Here is a 25,083-nt window from a genome sequence, read left to right on the forward strand (position 1 = left end):
TAAACAGTCCCTGCCTGAGGGAGTTTACAGTCTAATTGTATGATGAGAGACAACAGGTGAGTATAAAAAACAAATAGGGAGGAATAGGTAATAATAATCAGAGGTCATCGTGCATCAGTTGCCTGGCCCTTATTCTGCTTAGCAAAATATAGCCAATAAACTGTTACCATATCTCTGGTTGATGCCTCTTATGTATTCTGACCATTCTTCCTTCCTCAAGCCCCTTACCCAGTGTAAAGCTTAGGGATCTGTATGTTGCCGTACATGACGCTTTGCCATCCAATAGTCATATTCAATGCCAGATCAATGAGCCAGAAGAAATAGAAAAGAGTCATTTTTGATAGTGAGCAAATTAAAATTTAAAATAAACCTCATGTGTATAAAGAAAAGGAGGACTTGTGGCACCTTAGAGACTAACAAATTTATTAGAGCATAAGCTTTCGTGGGCTACATCCCACTTCATCGGATGCATAGAATGGAACATTCAGTAAGAAGATCTATATATAAACACAGATAAGTTGGAAGTTGCCATACAAACTGTGGGAGGCTAATTAGTTAAGATGAGCTATTATCAGCAGGAGAAAAAAAACTTTTTTGTAGTGATAATCAAGATGGCCCATTTAGACAGTTGACAAGCAGGTGTGAGGATACTTAACTTAGGGAAATAGATTCAATATGTGTAATGGCCCAGCCACTCCCAGTCTCTATTCAAACCCAAGTTAATGGTATCTAGTTTGCATATTAATTCAAGCTCAGCAGTTTCTCGGTGAAGTCTGTTTTTGAAGCTTTTCTGTTGCAAAATTGACACCCTTAAATCTTTTACTGAGTGGCCAGAGAGGTTGAAGTGTTCTCCTACCGGTTTTTGAATGTCATGATTCCTGATGTCAGATTTTTGTCCATTTATTCTTTTGCATAGAGACTGTCCAGTTTGGCCAGTGTACATGGCAGAAGGCACATGATGGCATATGTCACATTGGTAGATGTGCAGGTGAATGAGCCCCAGATGGCGTGGCTAATGTGATTAGGTCCTATGATGGTGTCACTTGAATAAATATGTGGACAGAGTTGGCATTGGGCTTTGTTGCAAGGATAGGTTTCTGGGGTAGTGGTGTGTGGTTGCTGAGAGTATTTGCTTCAGGTTGGGGGGCTGTCTGTAAGCGAGGATTGGTCTGTCTCCCAAGATCTGTGAGAGTAAGGGATCATTTTTCAGGATACGTTGTAAATCTGCGATGATGCGCCAAAGAGGTTTTAGTTGGGGGCTGAAGGTGACAGCTAGTGGCATTCTGTTATTTTCTTTGTTGGGCCTGTCCTGTACTCAGTGACTTCTGGATACTCTTCTGGCTCTGCCAATCTGTTTTTTCACTTCAGCAGGTGGGTACTGCAGTTTTAAGAATGCTTGATAGAGATCTTGTAGGTGTTTGTCTTGTCTGAGGGATTGGAGCAAATGCGGTTGTACCTTTAGAGCTTGGCTGTAGACAATGGATCGTGTGATGTGTCCTGGATGGAAGCTGGAGGCATGTAGGTAAGTATAGGTGGTGTTTATGTGACCATTGCTTATTAGCACAGTAGTGTCCAGAAAATGGACCGCTTGTGTGGATTGGTCTAGGCTGAGGTTGATGGTGGAATGGAAATTGTTGAAATCGTGATGGAGTTCCTTAAGAGCTTCTTTTCCATGGGTCCAGATGATGATGTCATCAATGTAGCGCAAGTAGAGTTGGGGTGTTAGGGGACAAGAGCTAAGGAAGCATTGTTCTAAGTCAGCCATAAAAATGTTAGCATACTGTGGTGCCATGCAGGTACCCATAGCAGTGCTGCTGACTTGAAGGTATATATTGTCCCCAAATGTGAAATAGTTGTGGGTGAGGACAAAGTCACAAAGGTCAGCCACCAGGTTAGCCGTGACATTATCGGGGATACTGTTCCTAACGGCTTGTAGTCCATCTTTGTGTGGAATGTTGGTGTTGAGGGCTTCTACATCCATAGTGGCCAGCATGGTGTTTTCAGGAAGATCACCGATGAATTGTAGTTTCCTCAGAAAGTCAGTGGTGTCTTGAAGATAGCTGGGAGTGCTGGTAGCGTAGGGCTTGAGGAGAGAGTCCACATTGCCAGACAGTCCTGCTGTCAGGGTGCCAATGCCTGAGATGATGGGGCATCCAGGATTCCCAGGTTTATGGATTTTGGGTAGCAGATAGAATATCCCTGCTTGGGGCTCTAGGGGTGTGTCTGTGTGGATTTGTTCTTGTGCTTTTTCAGGGAGTTTCTTGAGCAGATGGTGTAGTTTCTTTTGGTAATCCTCAGTAGGATCAGAAGATAATGGCCTGTGGAATGTGGAGTTAGAGAGCTGCCTAGCAGCCTCTTGTTCATATTCCAACTTATTCATGATGACGACAGCACCTCCTTTGTCAGCCTTTTTGATTATGATGTCATAATTGTTCCTGAGGCTGTTGATGCCGTTGTGTTCAGCACGGCTGAGGTTATGGGGCAAGTGATGCTGCTTTTCCACAATTTCAGCCCGTGCATGTCGACGGAAGCAATCTATGTAGAAGTCCAGTCTGTTGTTTTGACCTTCAGGAGGAGTCCACCCAGAATCCTTCTTTTTGTAGTGTTGGTAGGAAGGATTCTGTGGGTTAGTATGTTGTTCAGAGGTGTGTTGGAAATATTCTTTGAGTTGGAGATGTCGAAAGTAGGATTCTAGGTCACCACAGAACTGTATCATGTTTGTGGGTCTGGAGGGACAAAAGGAGAGGCCCCAAGATAGGACAGACTCTTCTGCCGAGCTAAGAATATAGCTGGAAACTATATTGTTGGGTGGGTTAAGGGAACTACTGCTGTGGCTCTTTGTGGCATGTAGCAGTTTAGATAGTTTAGTGTCCTTTTTCTTTTGGAGAGAAGCAAAGTTTGTGTTGTAAATGACTTGTCCAGTTTTACATGTGTAAGTAAAAGTAATTATTATTGCTGCCTTTTCTAGCTTCAGAATGAAAATATTCAACTGCAGGCTGGTTTCTTTGTACTGAAATACTTTTCAGATTTTGTCAATAATGAGTTAGCATCGGATTTTTCATGATTATACTTCCTGTGGTTTATTCCTGGTCCAGGAATGAGCAAGTGGAAAGGTGTCTTAGAGCCACTGTTCACTGCTTCCAGCTGTGCTGAGACACCCATGGCATCTCCAGAAAGATTTTTCACCCTTTATTTCTCTTCACTCTGCAGTTCCATCACTGTCTCCAGTGGATCCATAACAGATCCGAGGTCATTTTTAGAGGAGGTTAGAGGAAGAATCAAGAAATCTGATTCTTCCCTTATCCTTTTGCTTCTCCTCTTATAGGTATATTTCCAGATCCCAGCTACTGAAGAAACTGTCAGCCCTGATCTGAGTTCCACCACAACTTCCACCGCTGTCATGGCCCTGTTGGGTTCCACCACAACAACTTTTGGATCATCCTCCTTTATATATGGAGAGGTGTAGTGTCATCCAATAAGGATCCAGTGGCTCAACACTCTTCAGATCCAGTTACTCCAGATCCATCCGTAGCTCAGTTGGTTGTACCTGATACACTTTCTGAAGAAGAGGATGAGGAGACACCTCCTCTTTTGGACCAGGAACAAATGGATACTGACTTTCATCCCCATTTGTTCCCTGACAAGCATGTGGGTGTAACTTTTGCTTCTTCCTGTTTTGAGGATGCTTTGCAACTGCATGACCTTGTTGATTGCATGGTACCCACATTAAATTTACCTTTGGTGGCTGTGGAGGAAGTCTCCCATCCAGTACTTGACATTCTTGTGACTACCTCCATGAACAGGATGTTGCAGTCTGCCAAGACTGTTTGGTCAATTCCTGCTACCTGTCAACCTATTTCCAAGAAAACAAACAGTACTAGAGTCTACATGAATGGCTCTCTTACTTTCATTCACAGCCTGTGCAAATTCACTAATGGTGGCTGCTGCCAGTATAGGTTTAGGTCTGGTCAAACTCACTCTACTCCTGCTGATAGAGAGGAAAGAAAAACTGATACACTTGTAAGAAAAGTTTTCTTGTCCTCTTCTCTGGGAATTGGAGTGGCTAATTACTAGTCAATGATTGCCTGTTATCAATTCCACTTATGGGAAAGGATGGCTTATTTGTCCAAGATTTGCCAGGAGATAAAAGACTGGCTAATGCTATTTTGATATAACAGCAGCATATGGCAAAGCATGCCCTCAGAGAATCATTTGATGCTTCAGACTCTTCCACCAGAGCACTGGCATCCGCAGTTACCTTGAAGAGGCAATCTCAGCTCCATTCCTCTTTCTTGACTGTGGACATTAGAGTCAAGGAGGAAGATCTCCCATTCAAAGGAGATGGTCTTTGCAGCAATAAGACTGATGAACTGTTGGAAAAATTAAAGAAAACTAGATCCATTGCTCGTTCTATGGGTATCTATTCCTCACTCAGAAGGGGACTTTCTACTCCTTCTTTTCAATACCAGGGGCAATATTACCCTCAGTTGTCTACTTATTTTTCTTCAAATCAGAGTAATCAGCAACAGCATCAGCAATCTCAGTCTTCATTCCAGACCCAGCATAAAAAGCATCTGTCAGATAGATACCTAAGATGAAGACCCCTTCTTCATCTTCTGTGAACACCAGATTTGATGTGAGGATCAAGAGTCACGGACCAATCAACCAGGATCCATCCCTTCTTTTATTTGCGGACAAGCTAGCCCAATTCATCAACAAATAACCTTGGACTTATGGGTACTAGAGATTATAGAGAAGGGCTGGGCCAGTCAGTTTGAAAAACTGCCCCCTCTTAATTCTCCCTACCCTTCCCCTTTCAGGAAACCTTCTTACAATATTATTCAGAAGAACATAAGCTGCTCCAGATAGGAGCTGTCAAGGTGGTACCCAAAAATCTTTTCAAGGTACTGCCTGACACAGAAAAAAGATGGGAGTCTTTGTCCGATTTTAGATTTAGGAAAATTGAACAAGTATATCTAGAAGTTCTGGTTTTCTATGTTAACCCTGGCCTCTATAATTTCCTTGCTTTCAACTTTGGATTGGTTCACCACTCTTGATTTAAAGGACATTTATTTTCATATCTCTATTTCACACAGTATTGAAAATACCTGCATTTCATGGTGGTGGGCACCATTTCCAGTACAAGGTGTACCTGTTCAGCCTGTCAACTGCACAATGGGCCTTTTCAAACTGCCTTTCTGTAGTAGCAACACATCTGAGAAAATAAGGTAGTTTTGTTTACCCATATTTGGATGATTGGTTGCTTAAAGCTACTTCACATGAGGATGTGTTACTCCACATCATGTTTACAATCTTCGTCTTTCCAGATCTGGGTTTGCATCTCAGTGTCAAAAAAAATCAACTTTCTGGCCACCTCAGAGAATTCCTTTTATAGGTTCTATATTGGACTCAGAAGCAGGGAAAACTTTTCTTTCAGAGTTACTAAAAATAGAGCAAGTGGTTTTGCAAATTTGAGACTGCCCATCCTGGAAGGTAATCATCTTACTGGGTTTCATGGGTTTGATGGCAGGGACCAATTATGTAGCTCCCTTTGCTATTCTCAGAATGTGATGCAGGCAGCACTGGACATCTTGAATCTACACATCAAATCAGGACAGTCTTCAAAAGTTTGTCACCATGCCTCAGGATGTTCTAGATTCACTGAGGTGGTAGATGAACAAAGCAAATGTTCTCAGAGGCATCCTGTGCAATCCCGCTTCTTTTTATTCAAAAAATTTCAACCAGTTCTATGACTGGTCAAAAAAATGGGCAGGAACTTACTTCAGTTTCATTGAAATTGTTCTCATTTTTTTCAATTCAGAATTTCATCAAAATGTCAAATTTAAAAGATTGAAAAAAATTGCTCTTAGTATGAAACTACTTGTTCTTCAGACATAATCCTAACATGGTACGCAGAAAAGTAGAGCCCTTTGAAGATGTCTACGATATGTATTAGAGAGGGGTCTGAACCAAAACCAAAGACCTCACGACTTCACCTGAACTTTGCAACTTGGATATACATCTAATATAGAACACACATACATACACTTTCAGGGAAGTTAAAGTGTGGTGCTGAATACAGTTTAAGTCAGATATTCCCTCGCCATCATCAAGTGCTTTAAAATTAGCCTTAAAGATGATGATGATGATGTGTATAGCTTTTATCTCATCAGCCGCCTGGACTGTCCTCCTCATGCCCCCGTATCGGGATGACTGTTACAAAGCTCCTAGTGGTGGTGACCTATTCAGTAAAGGTCCTATTTAAATACTGGAGTGTTACGAATCTGAATGCTGTAATGTAACATGCTGGCATTTGTCTAGTGACACAGAAGCCACACATTTCATTTTATCCTTAGTGAAGGTTTTCCTACAAGATTCATTAGTAATTCATGTCATTTTGTTCAAGGTGGGGAAGAATCTAGAATTTATCTTCAGCATGGTGCACTTCAGCACCAACTGCAATAACTAGAGTTGGATTCATACACCTTTAACTTTCCAGGCAAGCAGATCAGTCTCTAAACCACAATAAAGGCAGGATAGTCTCCTTCAACTGCACCTCATGCTGCGTGGAGGGAAAAAGAGAAAATGCAAAGTAGGAAATGGATGATACATAGATCATAAACAGGAACTGCCTGAAGGAATATTACATTATCCATGAAATCACATACCAGTGGATAATTTCTTGCTGGTTTATACACAGAAGACAAGATAGTTGGGAAATGCTAATTGACTGCTGAGCAGCCAGGCCTCACTAATTATTTTTTTTTACTAGAAACAATGTTAACCTGGAGAAATTCTCTTCACAAAATGTCCTTTGTTCATGGCAGCACATATTTCATTGGATAAAATATGTGCTGCAGTAAATGTTGTGACTATCAAAGGCAATGCACTGTATTATTCCTAAGCCATTTCAAGCCTCCAGTATAAGTGAATTTTATTATCGCTCCATTAACCCTTTGAGCTTGTTAGAGTGCAACCTCCTGAGAAAAGTAACATCATATCATTTCAGTTAGAAATCTGTGGGTTAGGTTCTCATCTGCTGTAAATCTGTACCCCTCCACTGACTTCATTGGAGCTGGAGCTACTCTGATTTACACCAACTGGGGATCTGGTCCTCTATTTTTATTCACACTTCAATATGAGTAGAAAAAGCAGTGAGATAAAAGCTCCTAAAATACATCATCAAAGGGTAGGTTTTTGTTATAATAACTGATCTGTAATTAAGCTAGGCTAAAATTCTTCCATCAGATCCACAGGCACACTAGGGCAGGGGTTCTCAAACTGGGGGTCGGGATGAGGAATTGCTGGCAGCATGGAACAGCTGGGAGGCAGCGCTGGTGGTGCTGAATGGCAAGCAGGAAGCCTGTAGCTCTCATCTCCCTAAAATCATTGTGATGTTTTGATGCTTGATGGATTGGCTGAGGAAGAGGATGGTGGTTCATGTGCTTCAGGGAGGGAATGAGAATAGAGATGGAAGCAGAGCTCCTGGTGGGAATTAGATTAGGCCGGGGTAGGTAATGCAGACAGGCAGGTACTATGGCAGTACAGGACATGGCGCATATGTGATGTCCTCAGTGTCCCATGGATTCAAGAACACGTGTAATTATAACCCTACATGTGGAATTAACTGTTGTTTAAACCCTGACAATCTGTTGGGAGATGTGGCTCAATATCCTATGAAACTCCTCTATCAGCCAGACCTACCCAACAGGCAAAGATGAATTTCACTTGAGATTTGTTGCCCTGCTTGTGTGCAGAGACCATCAGGCAATGGGGAAATTCCTGGAACAACACCTGATGAACTTTAACAGAAAACCAATGCAGACAATTGCTCCAACCCCATTATTCCACTGGGAACTGTCCATTTTTGCAATCTTTGGTGAAGTGGGATGGGACTGAGCAGCAGGTTTCTGGGGATGGGTTTTATTTTAGAAGCTTTATATACTGAAATGGAAAAACCTCTTTTAATTTGCTTCATCTCCAGTGACCATAAGCTTGCCAAGAGCCAAGTCAACGTTCTGTGATTAAACGTATTTGCTGCTGATTCTCTCAGGAGTCAGTGGTTCTGAAAGCTCTGGATCAAATTATAAAAGTATTAAAGACAGCTTTTTAAAAACAAAATTACAAAATGTGTCTAATTACATTTAACTATCTGTGTAAATGATAGTCCTTAGTGTTTAATTATCTAATTAAACTAAGTTAAAAGATGGAGAGACCTTTCTAACCGCAGTGATGCAATAGTGGTAAAATTGATGTATCTGGCAAAAGTAATTCTTTCAGAAAACAGTGGCCTGTTATAGATTTTGAATTAAAGGAAGAAAAATTAATCTAAAGCATTTAAATATATATACTCTCTGCAGTAAAAATGTTACCTGCAATAAAATTTTCATTTTGTTTGTTACTTAATAGATACCTAGCAGTACATTTCATGACTTTTTTTTTCTTTCCATTACTATTTGTGATTTATGAACGTTGAAATCACAATAAAATAGAATCTATAAAGTTGTTCAACTCCCTAGGTTCCTCTCAGAGAACTGGGGATGCTATTCTGTAGTTAAATGAAAACAAAACAAACTGCTGAAAATGAGTGGTTTAGACCACTGTTGTAAAAGTATAGTTGGGATTTTCAAAATCACTCTGTCCCTTGAAATAAATGGGAATTTTACAATTGGCTTTGAAAAGATATTATAGAATTAGACTTAGGGTGAGTGCTTTTGAAAATCCTACTTGTAAATTGTGGAAGCCCCAAAGGTTAAAATTCAGTCCATGGTTGCCCTTATCTTTAATGGTTCTTGGAGAATGGAATTATCTGAGCACAGGATTTGGGGACAGGAATTTCTGAGTCCTCAATCTGACTTTGACACAGACTTCCTCTGTGACCTTAAGCAAAACACTTAAACCTGCACTTTAAAACTTTGGTGCCTGAAGTTAGGCACCTAAATCATTATTTAAACATGTCGGAAAGTGGTCTGAATGTTCTTTTTAGAGCGACTCAGGACCCACAACTCTCATTGACTTCAGTCGGAGCTATAGGGCTGAACATCAGGCCAATTATTTAGATGCCTAACTTTAGGCATCATGGTACAGATCCACAAAGGTACTTAGGCACCCTAAGTCACAATTTTAGTCTCCACTGTGACCCACAAAACTCTCTCAGCTGCTGCCTAACCCTGTAGGTCCCTAAAGACACTCAGTGCCTAAGTTTTTGCAATTAAAGTTCCCTGGCACCTAAATTTCTGCTGCCTTACTCTAAGCATCTGAACACTTGTCTTCTGTCTTCCACAGAGTGATCCACGAAGTGAGGGAAGATAGGGATTCATCCACCTCACTTGCATGCAGGGCCCAATCTGGTAGGTGTGCTCAGAGGCCACGTACTGGATCAGGACCTGTTCAAAGTCTGGCTGGAGGAGGAGCCACCTTATACCTTTTAGCCCCCTCATTAGAACACTTACGTGGGTTGTGGGAGACCCCAGTTCAGCCAGGGAGAGAAGGGATTTGAACAGGGGTCTCCCACTCCTGTCAGGTGAGTGCTCTAACCACTGAGTTCTGGGATATTCAGATTTGGGGCTCCCTCAATCTCTCCTGTTGAAGTTGTTCCACTTTGTATAAATAATTAGTCATTGGAGCAGGGAGACTGGATGCTGGGTTCCCCACTTCCCACGATGTGCCGTAACCACTAAGATATAGAGTTATTCTCAGTCTTAGTCTCTCTGGCCTAATGACGCTTTAATTATTTATCCAAATTTAGGAGAGACTAAACAAGAGAGGATGACACTGCACATCACAATATCCCATATCTTAGTGGTTGAAGCACTCCCCTAAGAATGTGAGACCCCTGTTCAAATCCTTTTTCACCCTCTGACAGAGGGGGAAATTGAACCCAGGTCTCCCACATCCCAGGTGAGTGCACTAAGCTAAAGGTTATAAGGCGGGAAGTGGCACCACCACTGTGCTGATGGTTTAGAGCATATTCAGAGTCTGAGTCAGCCCCACTTATGTTCCAGTTAATTTTTCTTTTTTCTTAAGCAGAGGCAGTAATACATAGTAAATGTGAGATTTCATTGACTTGGTTGGCATTGCAGGACACAAAAGAGCAACATCACAGAGTGGGAAGGAAAGTCATGCCTAAAGGAAGAAGTAACAGGAAAAAAATAACCAGTCTGCTTGTGGCAAGATCAGTTAGTTGATCTGGAATAACTGCATCATTTTGTTTTCGCTGTCATATGAATTCAAAAAAGGGTCTAATATTCCAATACCAGAAAGTCTTTTAGCATCTTGGTTAATTATAAGGAATACAATCACACTTACTAAACTCTGTCCCAGTCCCTCACGCTTCCACACTCTGGGCTCCATCACCAAATACTATTTGGCTTGCTTTGATCATGCCATTAACTGAAAATCTAAAGCAGCAGCAGAACTAATTAGAGACTCAAGTTCTCATCCAAGTTGGAGAAGACTTAGTGGACTGAGCACTAGACATGGCATAGATAGTTTCTCAGTGGTCACATGTTCAAACTCTGGCAGAACCAGTTCAGCCCTTCACCATGTTCAGGCCATACAGCTGACTATACAAATCTTTCAAAAGAGACCCAAGTCCCGGCAAGAGAATGCAGCTACTGAAATGCCTTAACTATCAGAACACTGGTCTCAGGACATCGACAATTCCTTTACTTCAGGAAACAACTGAAAGTAATAAACTCATCCATAAATGCGAGTACCTACCTTTTATTTTATTTTAATAGATTCATTTATAAAGCGTGCATGGCGTGAGCAGCTGTAAAATGCTTAGCCCTGGACCCACTGAAGTTAATGGAAGTTGTATCGTTAGCTTCAGGGGGAGCAGGGTTTGAGTTATAAAAATAAAACCCACCACAACTTACATGAGCTATCCATAATGAGTGGCAGTAAAGAACCCCTGCTGAGCTGGCTTATGGAAACATTGGCAATATTCCTCTCATTTTTCAGGAATAAAATAGAAGATTTGTAAAAATCAGAAGAAATAAACCAAATAGACACATGTTCCAGCATGTCTACTAATCTTTGTCACAGCAGTTCACTGATCTTGGGCTCTTAGGGACTATGAAGGGAAGCAGTTTCCAATGCTGGAGGCCCTTGTTGGACAGAAGTCATTGCAGCCAGCCTCAGAGTCTCAACTTGTGAACCAATAGCAAGAGTATTCTAGATGCTTTCATCTACTGTAGGGGGGAATAGAGCAAGGGGCAGCCTGCAAGACAGCCAGATCCCAGACCATTCAGGCCTTTAAAAGTTATCAATCATCGTCCACATTTTGAATTGCATCCCAAAGTCAATGTAGAGCAGCACTGGTGGTATGTGCTCGGAGAAGCTGTCCTACTTCAGCAGGTGGACAGCTGCTCCATGCTCCTCCAGATTAAGCAGAGTGTATTCATATTATGGAGAACACTGGGAAAGCACTGTAGATGGTGCTAGTTTTGGCAAAGTTCCCTTTTCAACAGTCTGACTGTCAGCTCCTCCATGTTAATCTGCTGGCTCTGCCACCTGACAGGAGAAAAGGAGCGTTGAGAACAGCTATGAGCATGAGCACTGGGGAAATGAAAAAGGCAGGCTGGAAATGAGGAAAAAATAGATCAAGTGAAGAGAAAGAATGTAGGAAAGTATGAGAGACAGCCAGTTACTGCTGTACTCTTTCAGTAGGATAATTTATTTCAATCTCTTTGCACTGTTTGATACAGAAAATGTCAAGGGAAATATAGGTGTCCCTGGCAAGGCTTTTGCCTGACTCGATTCTATCTATATAGAAGCTGATAGCCAAGTATTTACTTGATTACCTAGAAGCAGGTGTGACAAAACCAATCTTGTTCTTGTTTATTTTAGCAGTATCACTCCAAAGACTCTGTCAGCAAACTATTATTTCTAAAAAGTTGTAAGCTATGGCTGTACATTTGCTCTGGACTGAAATTCACTAACATAGTCTCTAAGGTGCCACAAGTACTCCTTTTCTTTTTGCGAATACAGACTAACATGGCTGCTACTCTGAAAACTAACCGTGCAATTTCCAGAGCCGGATAAAAAAATATTTGTAAAAAATAAATAGGAGGCCAACCCCGCTTTACTCACACAAGTGAGTCAAAGAGGAGAGTGAGGGAGCATTGAAGCCAATGGGACTACTTGCATGAGTAAGGGTTAAAGGATCAGGCTATATATTTGTCCTTTAAAATGGGTGTATAGGTGGGGAGAGAAAAGGGCCAGATTCTCAGGTGGTATAAATCAATGTAATCACTAATTTACACCAGCAGAGGATCTGGCCCTATATGAGTAAGGCTAAATTCTTCCCTCGGGTATGCCTGTGCAGATTCCATTAACTTCAATGAGACTTGAGTAGAATTTAGTTGTTGTTTCTTCACACCATGCTCACTCCCCACCTAGGATACGAGCTCTGGTGTGAAAACATGATCTGCCAGAAGCATTGCGCCAATGTTTCCCTTTGTAAGCAATAGATCCTCTTTGTAAATTCTGTAAAACATGTTGAATAAAATTTTTTAACTTTCTTTGCAACTACAAAAATCATTTCCCAGTGGCATTTTGCAAACACTCAGCTAAAATGGGCACTCTTCATTTTTTTTAAGTGTCAAATGGATAAAAAAAAACCCTAAACTCCTATTTTGATTAGTTTTGCTTAGCATTTTCCCAGAAGAGTTGGTACTTACATAAACCTGAGCTCTGATTCTCTTCTGACTAAGACTTCCCGAAGCCTCTGGATCTTTGCCATCTCCAATTCGATTTCCTCAGGCATCATTGTTGTTTCAGCCATTGAGATGATGTCAAGTTGATCTATGTGTGTGAAGGAAGACAGGAAATGAATGAGGCTGGTCTAACTAAACTTAGCAGGATCTTTAAAGAATACAACTTAATCACAGAGGTGCCAGGCCATGGTGTAATTAATGTGGGTAGCAGGGAACATACTAGCTGGATGCTAGGTAGACTGGTCCTTTCTTGTTTTGCTGGGTAGTTTCAATTATTTTAATCATTTAAAAATAAAAGGATTCCTGTAAATCTCTAATACGATTTGACATGTGCTCAAAAGAAAGCCTAACCTACAGTAACCCAGTGTACTGTCAGAGCTGCTGTGCCTTATTTTACATCACTACAGACTTTTAAAATATAGCAATATAACTGCTACAAAGCTTACCAGCTACAAGAATTCACTCTTGTGAACAATCCTGCATTGGAAGAGATATGAACAAAATGAACTAATAAGAATTTTTCATCTCTAATTCCTATGATTCTTCTTGGAACTCCATTTATTTAAATGGGACAGGCAGTTAAAAGGACAGCCCAGAGAAAAGGGCCCATCAGAGAAGAGGCTAAAGAGAACAGGCTAAAGAGTGTGTATAAGAGGCTAAGGGTCTAATCCTGTGAAGCACAGAATGCTTCTTGTGAAATGCTAGTAATCATGATTTCCATTGAAATCAGGTGGAGTGGAGGATACACAGTACTTTGTAGGAGGTGTTCAGCAAGTGGCAGGATCAGGCAGGCCCCTTTTATTATTATTTTTGTGTAATTGACATGTTCTCTCTTCCCTATTGGTAGAAGTAGGTACTATCTGTCTACAGCGAGTTGGTTTGGGAAGGAGGACTCTGACCTCCAGGAAACCGTATGCTGATGTTTTATCACATTTATTTATCTTGGCCAAGATTTTAAAACGAGACTAATGATTTTGGGGTGCTTCAGTTTTTGGGAAGCACCTTAAAGAGGCTTGGTTTTCAGGCAGTGCTGAGCAGTTGGCCTCTGAAAATTAGGCCCCTTTAGTCTCCGATTAAATAACAAAAACTGAGACACCCAAACTCACTCGCTACATTTGAACACACGTGTACAGACACGAAAAAACAAAAAATGAAATTTTAGCATTAGCTACATTTCTGAATTAGGAGAATGCAGCTCTACCAATTACAAGGAAACAAATTATGAAAGTACCACCATAAACACCAGACCCAGGCAGCTGAACATCTTACACAGAAGACTTGGAATATGAATAAAGCTACAGTCCCCTCTGTTGCTTTATCCCTCTTCAAGCACCATCAATCGCCTTATGTTTTCCTTTTTACTCTACCCAACTGCTCTTAAGGTCTCATATTACAGTGACCATCTAGTGGTTAGGGCACTGACCTGGGACAAGGGTTCCATTCCCTGCTCTGCCATAGCCGCATTGTGAGACCCTGGGCAAGTCACTTGGCCTCTCCATTCCCCATTTGTTAAATTGGGGAAAAATACTTTCCTGTCTCAGAGGAAGAAGATTGTGAAGTGCTTTGAGATCTAATGATGGAAAGTGCTGTATAAAAAATAGACTATTATTATTATTATTATTAACATAGAGGAAGACATCTAGGTGTGGTTTTCCTTAGAATACCCCCAATCAACATGGCTCCCGTATTAGCTAACTCACCAATACTATTCCAACTATTCTTGGAAAGTCGAGGAGAATTGGGAAAGTACCAGAGGACTGAAAAAAAGCAAATATGGAATCAATCTTCAAAAAAGGAAAGAAGAGTTACCCTGGCAACTACAGACTGGCAATTTCAGTTCCTAGTAAAACAATGGAGCAAATATGAAAAGAAAAGTAAAATCACTAAATGGTTAGAAGATAATAGAACCATGAGTAAAAGAAGCACCGATTTATAAAGAACAAAAGTTGATAGCTTTTTAAATAAAACTACGAAACCGATAGATGAAGGAATGTTATACAGTATATTTGGAAGTTAATCTTATTATCAGCATTAATCCAAATTGACTTGATTCTGTCTCATGGACTGGAAACAAACTAAAGGGCCTAAATAAGGATAAAATTATAGATGATGATGGTGATGTATTTCATTTAGAAAAGGTTTCTAGCTGGTATCAGTATTAGGTCCCATCTTACTGAATGTTATTAGTGACCAGTGGAGTAAACAGAACATTAATGAAAAGTATATATACTATTAAACGGAGGCCTTACAAATAACAGAAATAATATGTAGGAATTTTGAGAGGTGAGAAATCTGGACATGAGGCAACAAAATGGGATTCATCTTAGAAAACAGTTATCCATCTGGGTGAAAATAATCGGAAATGCAGATATTCAAAGTGAAGGAGAAACACTTAGACCCATCCTTCCCTCTGCTACACACTGCAAAGGGCAGCAAAACAGGTCAAAAAATGTGCATGAGGGAACCATCCCTCTACAACGTGCTTTCCCCGGACACCACAGAAGTCCCTCTGATGAAGGTCGCTGAGGCTGGAGCTTTGCAGTTCTAATGGGTGGCAGGCTAAAGGAAAGGGAGCAGACTATGAACACGACTTGCTTCCTCTGCAAAGTGAAGATTTTTTTCAGTTAGAACATTGTTAGAATCTCTTCCATAGGCAGGGGTGTGATCTAGATGTCCTAATAGGAGCTGGAAAAGACCTATTTTTATGATTTATATGATTCTCTCCATTGTGAAACTTGTGGCCAGATTTTCCAAAAAGCTCTTCTGAAAATCTAGTCACTTATATTGGTGCCTAAATGAGAGCTGAAATCCAACCCTTCTGGAAATTCTGGCCTTAGTGCCTAATGCAAAGCCCTTCCAGCCCTGGCCTGTCTGGGATCAAGGGACCACTCTAAAGTTCTGAACTTCAATCCAATACATGTACCACTTTGTGCTACCACAAGACCAATGGGCAGAATTACATAGAATATCCAGTGGAAGTTACAGCAGGAATCAATCTAAAGAAGCCTTGGAAGAAACAGAAACACTGGTGATTTAAACAAGAAAAATGGATTGCATTCCTATTATTAAAAAAAAATATGAAAAGTGTGGCAAAGGATCATTACTGTACTTTAAAAACCTTTTAAGCTGGCCAGCATGTTCATTGGCACTGGCTGGGTTATTTTTGCCTTGTGAGTCACCCAACAAATTATAATTTTTGCTTTTACTAACCAGAATCCTTTAACAGGCAAACTTACACCAGAACTGCTCAGGGCTCCAAATTTGCTCTTTGTAAAACTTCATTTCATTGCTAGGTCAAAGAATCAGTATTCATCATTTTGCTTTTTGTAGCGTTCCATTACTACAGAGTTATTTTAACTGGCTGGATCAAAAATAGCTTTGATGCAAATTTATTTCCTAAATGCTTTAAACAGGATTCAGGAAATCATTCTGATTCTACAAAGAATTAAAGCCAATAAATGCCAAATGTGCAAATAATACAGAAGGTTTTAAAAACAGTTTTCAAGAGCATGTAAATGGAAGTGAATGTTATGTTCTACTTTAAGAATTGTAATTTTCTTCTTACCTACTATTTACATCTACCTATAAATATCCCAGTGTTTGCTATGACCCAGACCAACTACCCCACTGTGATCTCAGCAATTCTGGAAGTGAGTATTAAAAAAGCAGTGTGCCCAGTAGACATTTAGGGTCAGACCTTTGGCTTCTTGTTCCCTTTGCATTGTGCCAACCTGTTAAGTTTCCCCAATTTTTTAGTGCCCCCTTATAAGCTCATAGATTTTAAGGCCAAAAGGAACTATTGTGAAAAGCTGTCTGACCTACTGCATATCACAAACCAAAAAATTTCACCATTTCAGCCTGTTGAACTACATCATCTCTTTTAGAAAGACATTCATGCCAAGCCAGGGCACACGCCCCAAATTGGTTGTGAGTTCTATATTTAGATTTCACCAACCAAATATAAGGTGTGAACTCCTCAAACACTAGTTAAGAGCCTTAACATGGAACCACAGACAGTCCCCTTGGGTATTCCAGTCTATCGTGCCACCCAGCATATTTGCCTTTGTGATAGATGGTCCCTTACACCAAAAAATCACAATATTCAGGTTATTCCCAGTCCCAAAGGACCAGTCATTTATGCCAGGTCAGTTGCACCTTAGATCCTACACCAAATACAACACTTGTAGCCAATCCTATAATAAATCAAATAAAGATGTATTAACTAAGAAAAATATATAAGAAAGTTATTTACAAAGTTAAAGCAGGTAAACATATACACACAAATGAGTTACAGTCTTAAGTTCAAAAAGGTAACAGAAGCTGCTGTAATATGCAAGATCTATATGTCCTCTTCAGCTAACACAGACTAAACAGCTGGGGATCCCTTGCTTATGCTTAGAAATCTTGCCCTCCCCAAGTCCAAGCAGCTTAGAGATGCAGTTTCTTCCTGTAAGGGATTTTTATTTCCTTCCCCCAGAGTTCAAGCTAATTGGACAAATCTCCATGCACATCTCTTCTTCATGGGTGTGGGGGAGCAATCAAAAAAGACTTTTGTCCTCTGATGTTCCACAATGGTTTGTCTGGTATCTATGGGCCTTCTTTTGTTTGGCAGGAAATAACCCTTGCTGTGGCAAACAAATTTCACACTTGGTAATGCTTCTCTCCTGACTGTGGTGGTTCACAGTTTCAGAGCAAACACTTAAATTTTACCTTATAACTAGGGCTGTCAAGTGATTAAAAAAATTAATCGTGATTAATTGTGCTATTAAACAATAGAATACCATTTATTTAAATATTTGTGGATGTTTTCTACATTTTCAAATATATTTATTTCAATGACAACACAGAATACAAAGTGTACAGTGCTCACTTTATATTTATTTTTATTACAAATATTTGCACTGTAAAAAACAAAAGAAATAGTATTTTTCAACTCACCTAATACAAGTACTGTAGTGCAATCTCTTTATCATGAAAGTTGAACTTACAAATGTAGAATTATGTACAAAAAAACCTGCATTCAACAATAAAACAACATAAAACTTTAGAGCCTACAAGTCCACTCAGTCCTACTTCTTGTTCAGCCAATCGCTAAGACAAACAAGTTTGTTTACATTTGCAGAAGATAATGCTGCCTGCTTCTTGTTTACAATGTCACCTGAAAGTGAGAACAGGCATTTGCATGGCACTGTTGTAGCCAGCATTGGAAGATATTTACATGCCAGATGTGCTAAAGATTCATATGTCCCTTGATGCGTCAACCAAAATTCCAGAGGACATGCGTTCATGCTGATGATGGGTTCTGCTTGGTAACCGTCCAAAGCAGTGTGAACTAACACATGTTCATTTTCATCATCTGAGTCAGATGCCACCCGAAGAAGGTTGATTTTCTTTTTTGGTGGTTTGGGTTCTGTAGTTTCCGCATCAGAGACTTGCTCCACACCTCGTCCCTCTCAGATTTTGGAAGGCACTTCCGATTCTTAAATCTTGGCTTGAGTGTTGTAGCGATCTTAAAAATTTCACATTGGTATCTTCTTTGCATTTGGTCAAAGTTGCAGTGAAAGTGTTCTTAAAATGAACATGTGCTGGGTCTTCATCCGAGACTGCTAGAACATGAAATATATGGCAGAATGCAGGTAAAACAGAGTTGGAGACATACAATTCTTCCCCAAAGAGTTCAGTCACAAATTTAATTAATGCATTATTTTTTTAAGAAGTGTCATCAGCATGGAAGTATGTTCTCTGGAACAATGGCCAAAGCATGAAGAGGCATATGAATCTTTAGCGCATCTGTTACGTAAATATCTTGTGATGCCAGCTACAACAGTGCCATGTGAACACCTGTTCTCACTTTCAGGTAACACTGTAAGTAAGAAGTGGGCAGCATTATGTCTCGTAAATATAAACAAACTTGTTTGTCTTAGCGATTGGCTGAACAAGAAGTAGGACTGAGTGGGCTTGTAGGTGCTAAAGTTTTACATTGGTTTGTTTTTGAGTGCAGTTATGTAACAAAAAAACCTACATTTGTAACTTTCACTTTGATGATAAAGAGATTGCACTCCAGTACTCATATGGGATGAACTGAAAAATACTATTTCTTTTGTTTATCATTTTTACAGTGCAAATATTTGTAATCAAAAATAATATAAAGTGAGCACTGTACATGTTGTAATCTGTGTTGTAATTGAAATTGATTTATTTGAAAATGTAGAAAAACATCCAAAAACATTTAATCAATTTCAATTGGTATTCTATTGCAAAACAATGCATAACCCGGACCCTGCCCCACAGCCTTTAACACACTGCTCTAGCCATATCTCTAAAGTGGTGATCATGTTGTAAGCATGCTCAAGGGAGAAAGGGGGGGGGTCACTTGTAGGGGGGGTCTGTGGGGAGCTAGAGCTAGAGGAAGGAATGGGAGTGAAGGAATCCAGACAAAGGGCAATCGGGAAGTTTGAATAGGAGAGCCAGAGATAGGGAAAAAGAAAAGGAGTACTTGTGGCACCTTAGAGACTAACAAATTTATTTGAGCATAAGCTTTCGTAAGCTACAGCTCATTTCATTGGATGCATCCAGTGGAAAATACAGTGGGGAGCTATTACCAGCAGGAGAGGGGGGCGGAAAAAACCTTTTGTAGTGATAATCAAGGTGGGCCATTTCCAGCAGTTGACAAGAACGTGTGAGAAACACTGGAGGGGGAGGAGGGGAATAAACATGGGGAAATAGTTTTACTTTGTGTAATGACCCATCCACTCCCAGTCTTTATTCAAGCCTAAGTTAATTATATCCAGTTTGCAAATTAATTCCAATTCAGCAGTCTCTCGTTGGAGTTTGTTTTTGAAGTTTTTTTGTTGAAGAATTGCCACTTTTAGGTCTGTAATCGAGTGACTAAAGAGATTGAAGTGTTCTCCGACTGGTTTTTGAATGTTATAATTCTTGATGTCTGATTTGTGTCCATTTCTTCTTTTACGTAGAGACTGTCCAGTTTGGCCAATATACATGGCAGAGGGGCATTGCTGGCACATGACGGCATATATCACATTGATAGATGTGCAGGTGAACGAGTTACAGTTACAGATGTTACAGTGTTTATGGTAATACCCATTGTTTCATGTTCTCTGTGTATATAAATCTCCCCACTGTATTTTCCACTGCATGCATCCGATGAAGTGAGCTGTAGCTCACAAAAGCTTATGCTCAAATAAATTTGTTAGTCTCTAAGGTGCCACAAGTACTCCTTTTCTTTTTGTGGATACAGACTAACATGGCTGCTACTCTGAAACCAGAGATAGGGAAGTGGGATGGGAGAAAACCTGAAGGTGGGGAATATGAGAGATAGGAGGGGGAGCCATATTGGTGGAGGGGAATAAGGGACAACTCCAGAGTGCAAATGACAGAGGGGAAGAGCAAGAGACTGAAGGATTTGATAGTGGTGAGTTTATGTAAATAAGGCAATCCATATTCATTGCTATGCAATTTAGGGCACTACATTATTTTCCCAGAATCTCCAACTTTCCAAACATAACTTCTTAACAAGTGTGACTGTGAGAACTGCTTTAACAGAGCAGCAGGAAATTCCTTCATGTAAGAGAATCCTTAGGTGTAAAGGCAACAAAGCAGACCGTACGCTACCCACTCCAGCCCTTCCCCATGCCAGAGTAGTGGGCATTCTAAAGCCATGCCAGCAGCAGAAGGGAATAGAAAGGGCGTGGTCAGAGCACAATGTGTCCTGCAGATCCTGAGACAGTAGAACAACCACTAGCAGCTCACAGGGAAACATGATCCAGTGGTGAGATCACAGGACTGGGAGTCAAAATTTCTGTAGCCTGTTCCTCACTCTGTTTCTACAAACTTGGGCAAATCAACAACTTATCTGTGTTTGAGTTTCCCCACTTTTAATAGGGAGGAGTCTATTAATGACCTTACCTGACAGAGTGTTGTGAAGTTTATAAAACACCCTGAGCTCCTTGAATGCAAAATGCTATAAAAAAAAGCAACATGTTAAGTCTCTGAGCAAAGCTCTTAATAGGACCCATTGGTGAGCTAGACATACACTGTTCTGATTCAATTCCCTTAGAATTATGAACAAACCTCATCCATAAGGCTCTGGCTAGGCAGACTGCAACACAAAATAACACTCTATCTTCATAACACGAAGGAGAAACATTCCTTTCTATTCAAAGCAAATGTGAGTTGATACTGCAATTGTGCGTGTGTGTTAGTCAACTACTTTTTAGCATATATTATGAGAGAAATCAAAGCTCAGCCTTTGGTAATGAGCCAAGATCCATACAGCAATAGTGAAGACAACACCAAGATGAGTCATAGCAAATGACAGCACGAGAATATTTTGCCTTATCTGCAATCATCAGAATAATTGTCAGTGGAGAAGAAAGAAGTGAAATATTAATACTGTATGAACAAAGAGGCATTAACATTAAAATAATTACTATGTAGAAATAAAACCATCAAGATATTACATATAATGAGAGGGAATGAAGGGAAAAGCCAAAGCAATTTACACATATTTTGCTTCAGTCTAAATGCAGACCTGTATAATAAAACTGCATATTAATTTAATGAAGACATTTCATCCCCAGTTTGACAGCCTTAAAAGGAACATGAGCAACCTGCAATGAAAAGCAACAGAAAAGAAAGTGTACTTTTAGTCAATACAAAGTCTTTCAACGTGCAAATAAAATTTTGGAAAAATCCTGAAGTAACGGAATGAGAAATGGAAGAATGTATAATTGAAATAATAGGCATTTTCAGGCACATTTGTAAGAAAAAGTGATAAAATGGGGAATAATTTCAGTACATTACACTGTTATAGCATTGTTCATCAGAGAAGCCCACTGTGTTCTACAAACATGAATTGATTTAGTCTCCCACTGCCGCATAATGAGGGAACTATCATCCACATCTTCACAGGAAACTGAGGCACAGAGAAACTGATGTGTCCAAGGTCACACAGGATCAAGGTCACAAGGTCTGTGCAAAAGCCTAATATTGTGGCACCTGCTCTTATGCCACAAGCACAAAATTGTTGCTATTATTACTATACAATAGTACCTAGAGGCCTGAACTGCAATCAGAGCTCCATTGTGCTAGGAGCTGTACAAACACATAGTATGAGACAGTCCCTGCCCCAAACAACTTCCAGCATAGACTCGAAAGATAAAGGTTGGAAGGGGAAAAAGAGGCACACAGAAGTGAAGTGACCTGCCTACGACCATGCAGCAGATCACTGGTAGAACCAGTAACAGGTCCAGTGCCATATCTTGTGAGACTATACTGTCTCTCTAAGAGCATCATTCTTCCTCTTCATCCTTCAAATTTCTCTTACTTGTGAATTTGCTGATGATAAAAGAGCCAGACAGATAGCTTTGGAGACAATATCCTATCTTTATCAACAGAACCATGACTGCCACACTATCTGCCACTTTGCTTCACCTCTGACTTGGAGGATCCACCACCTTCAGTTTAGTCTCCACACTCATTCAATAAAAACACTCTCTGAGACTCTCAGAAGAGGATGCCAACTGATGCCAGTTGTAATGGTGGCTCCTCTAATGTAGGCACTTCTCCACTACATAAGGGATCAAGAACACCAACTTGTTTCACTCAGACTACCTAGTTTTTGTCCTTCAGATGGCAATGATTTTAGGTTGCAAAAGACCTGGACTGGATTTAAACTGGCCAATATGAGGTGTAAGGGTTCACATCCTATTCCAATCCCATAATAAAAAGATAATCCTCATTAAAATTTCATAAATGTTTGGAGTTTCCATTTCAAATGCAAATCAACACTTTTGCAAGTTCCCTCGATTATTCAGTAAAACACTTAAAACAACCCTTACTACTAAAGTTTCCTAAATGCTTATGGAACATATGGTTTCAAGTCTATTCTGAAGACTGGTTCATGTGCTAAAGCCAGGACTTTCAAGATCAGTTATATTGATGAGCCAGAGCAGAAGCAAGCAAGAGATACAGGTTAATGCAGATGAGAAGAGAACCAGATGGTGCAGCTTAAAAATCAGCAAGCTTGGTGGAAACCAAAATAGCTACATTATGCAGGAAAATTAATTGGTATTGTACAAAATAATACTCTGGATAACAAACGTATGTAAAGAGGATCAGGTGATTCATTTAATTGCTTACTAACTTGCCACCTGGAAACATGAACCAAATATAGCCATCTAGCCAGATATTGTACCTTGTTCTGGTCTGTTCTGTGAAAATGCATTGAGTTTTCTCCTGCTATGGTATTTTTAGGACTTAACATCTAGGGTGGCAAAATGAAATGGCTAATAATTAGCCTACGTTGGCAAGAAAGACACCCAAATACTCACTCCCAATCCAGGCTGCTGCAGAAATTTGTCATTGAGAGGACTAAAGATGATGTAATTTGGTGCATCAGTACAGCTTTATTTATGCAATGTATTAATCTAGAATTACCAAAGAAATCTGAATAATGGCTAAACACACTACAAATAGCTGCATTATGTTTTGTTTCTGATGTCCCTGGGGTGCACAGTGTTAATGTGATCTTAAATGGGGTGGCAAGGTTTTTCCAAGGAATAGCATCAGTACACAAAGGGCCTGAACCAAAGCCCATTGAAGTCAATGACTTCAAAGTCAATGGACTTTGGATCAGACCCAAATTCCCCAGCATCAGCTTAGTGGCCTATCCCACCTTCATGATTATCTCTGGAAAACGTTGCAAAGAAATGTGTATTTACAAAAATTATTAGTACACTCTTAACCATTATCCAATACAGATGTTTACTTTACAGGTAAAGTTATGTTACCTGCTACCAGTTATTATGTTTTTTGTACTATAGTAGCACCTAGAGTCCCAATCAAGCCCAGGGCCCCATTGCACTAGGCACATACAAACACATGCTATCAGACCATTCCTGCCTTGAAGAAGTCTATAGTTCATTTAAAGTCATTAGTTTAGGGAAGATTTGCAACTGTTTCAGTCTCCGTTCCTGCCCCAGGGCATCTTCTCCCTTCCTGGTTATTGATTGTCACCAAAACCTTTTCCTTTACACTAAAGACAGAACAGCAGCTGTCTCTGCTGTTAAAGTTTAAATTACCAAAATAGGACATGTTTCTCTAGCTTTTCCTCTGGAACAGGGCTGGCGGCTGTATCCAACCTTATGCACTGCATGTTTACTGACAGCACTGCAATCATCACAGTGTGGCCACATGTACTTTATGGTCAACAATAGGGAGAGAGCTCAAAGTCTTCTGTACCAGAAAGCCTCTTCACACAAACTATTGGAGAATCTCTATCAATTGTAGCGCTATGATAAGGCATTCAGGGTGGTATCAGGGCTCAGTAGGCCAGCTATTTAGGGTTATATCAGGGTTATAGGCTAGCTACTTAGAAATGCATCAGAGCTCTACAGGTCATCCATTTGATTACACATACATGACTAGTTCTGCCATTCTACCCAGTAGAGCGCAGCAATGGAAACACATCATAGCCTGTAAAGCTGCTAGTAAAATACACAGGGACTTGGTAGTGGAGCAAAGTGCTAACATGTTGCACTGCTATTATATGCACTGAAGTTCCCAAAGCCATTTAGCTTCCAAAGCTTTGGTATGCCGAATACCTGGGAGAATATAAGGTTATTCAGCCTCCAGCGTGAAAGGAAGGATTTTTCTGGCTGCTAAAACACCTCTTCTTTCTCCCACTTGTGATGACATTCTGGAATCACTGGCCTGGGCTGCAACCCAAGTTGTACCAACAAAGGGTGAAGTTAGGGAGAGCCAAGAGAACACACCCGGAGCCCACACAAACAGAGCAAGGCATCATGTACTCTTTAAAAATGCTCTCTCAAGTCCCTGGTCCTGCTGCAGAAGCTACTTACAGTTTGAAAAGGCTTGACTGGTGGTCAAGAATGACCCTTTCATCTATGTATTACATCCAGCATCTCATAGTTCAAGTGATCAGAAATCCTACAATCTTTAGACCTGCACAGAGAAATGCAGACATTCCTGGGATGATCACAAGGAATTATCACATATTTAAGCTTACTTTTGACTATCAGTAAGAAACAAATTAAGTTTGATAAATGGTCTCCTAGTGGTATTTAGAATCATTTGAAATAGTGCTGTTATAGCTCTCGGATGCCGAGTAAATATCACTATGTTGCAGTTGAAGGGAATAAAAAATACTTTTCCCTAGTGTGTGTCCAAATAATAGCTGCAGTTATATAGTGTTAGTGTAAACTACTTCTTATGTAATCAAAGTGGAAATTAGGGAATCTGGGATATATTAACAATGTAATTAACAACTGAGAAAAGCATATGCACTTTGAATAGACAAATTGAACAAATATTTACTGTA

The 25,083-nt window shown here is 40.2% G+C and overlaps 1 protein-coding gene across 2 annotated transcripts in view; it reads right to left on the minus strand.

Annotated features, from left to right (window-relative positions):
* Positions 1-25,083, minus strand: part of BMERB1 (bMERB domain containing 1) — a 128,020-nt gene that overhangs the window by 48,713 nt on the left and 54,224 nt on the right. For both annotated transcript variants that reach the window (XM_074965409.1, XM_074965407.1), the window contains exon 2: positions 12,687-12,810. In XM_074965409.1, the coding sequence (XP_074821510.1) occupies positions 12,687-12,810 (124 nt within the window). The remainder of the gene's footprint in view (positions 1-12,686; positions 12,811-25,083) is intronic.

The sequence above is a fragment of the Natator depressus genome, chromosome 10, assembly GCF_965152275.1.
Source record: "Natator depressus isolate rNatDep1 chromosome 10, rNatDep2.hap1, whole genome shotgun sequence".
Lineage (NCBI taxonomy): Eukaryota > Metazoa > Chordata > Testudines > Cheloniidae > Natator > Natator depressus.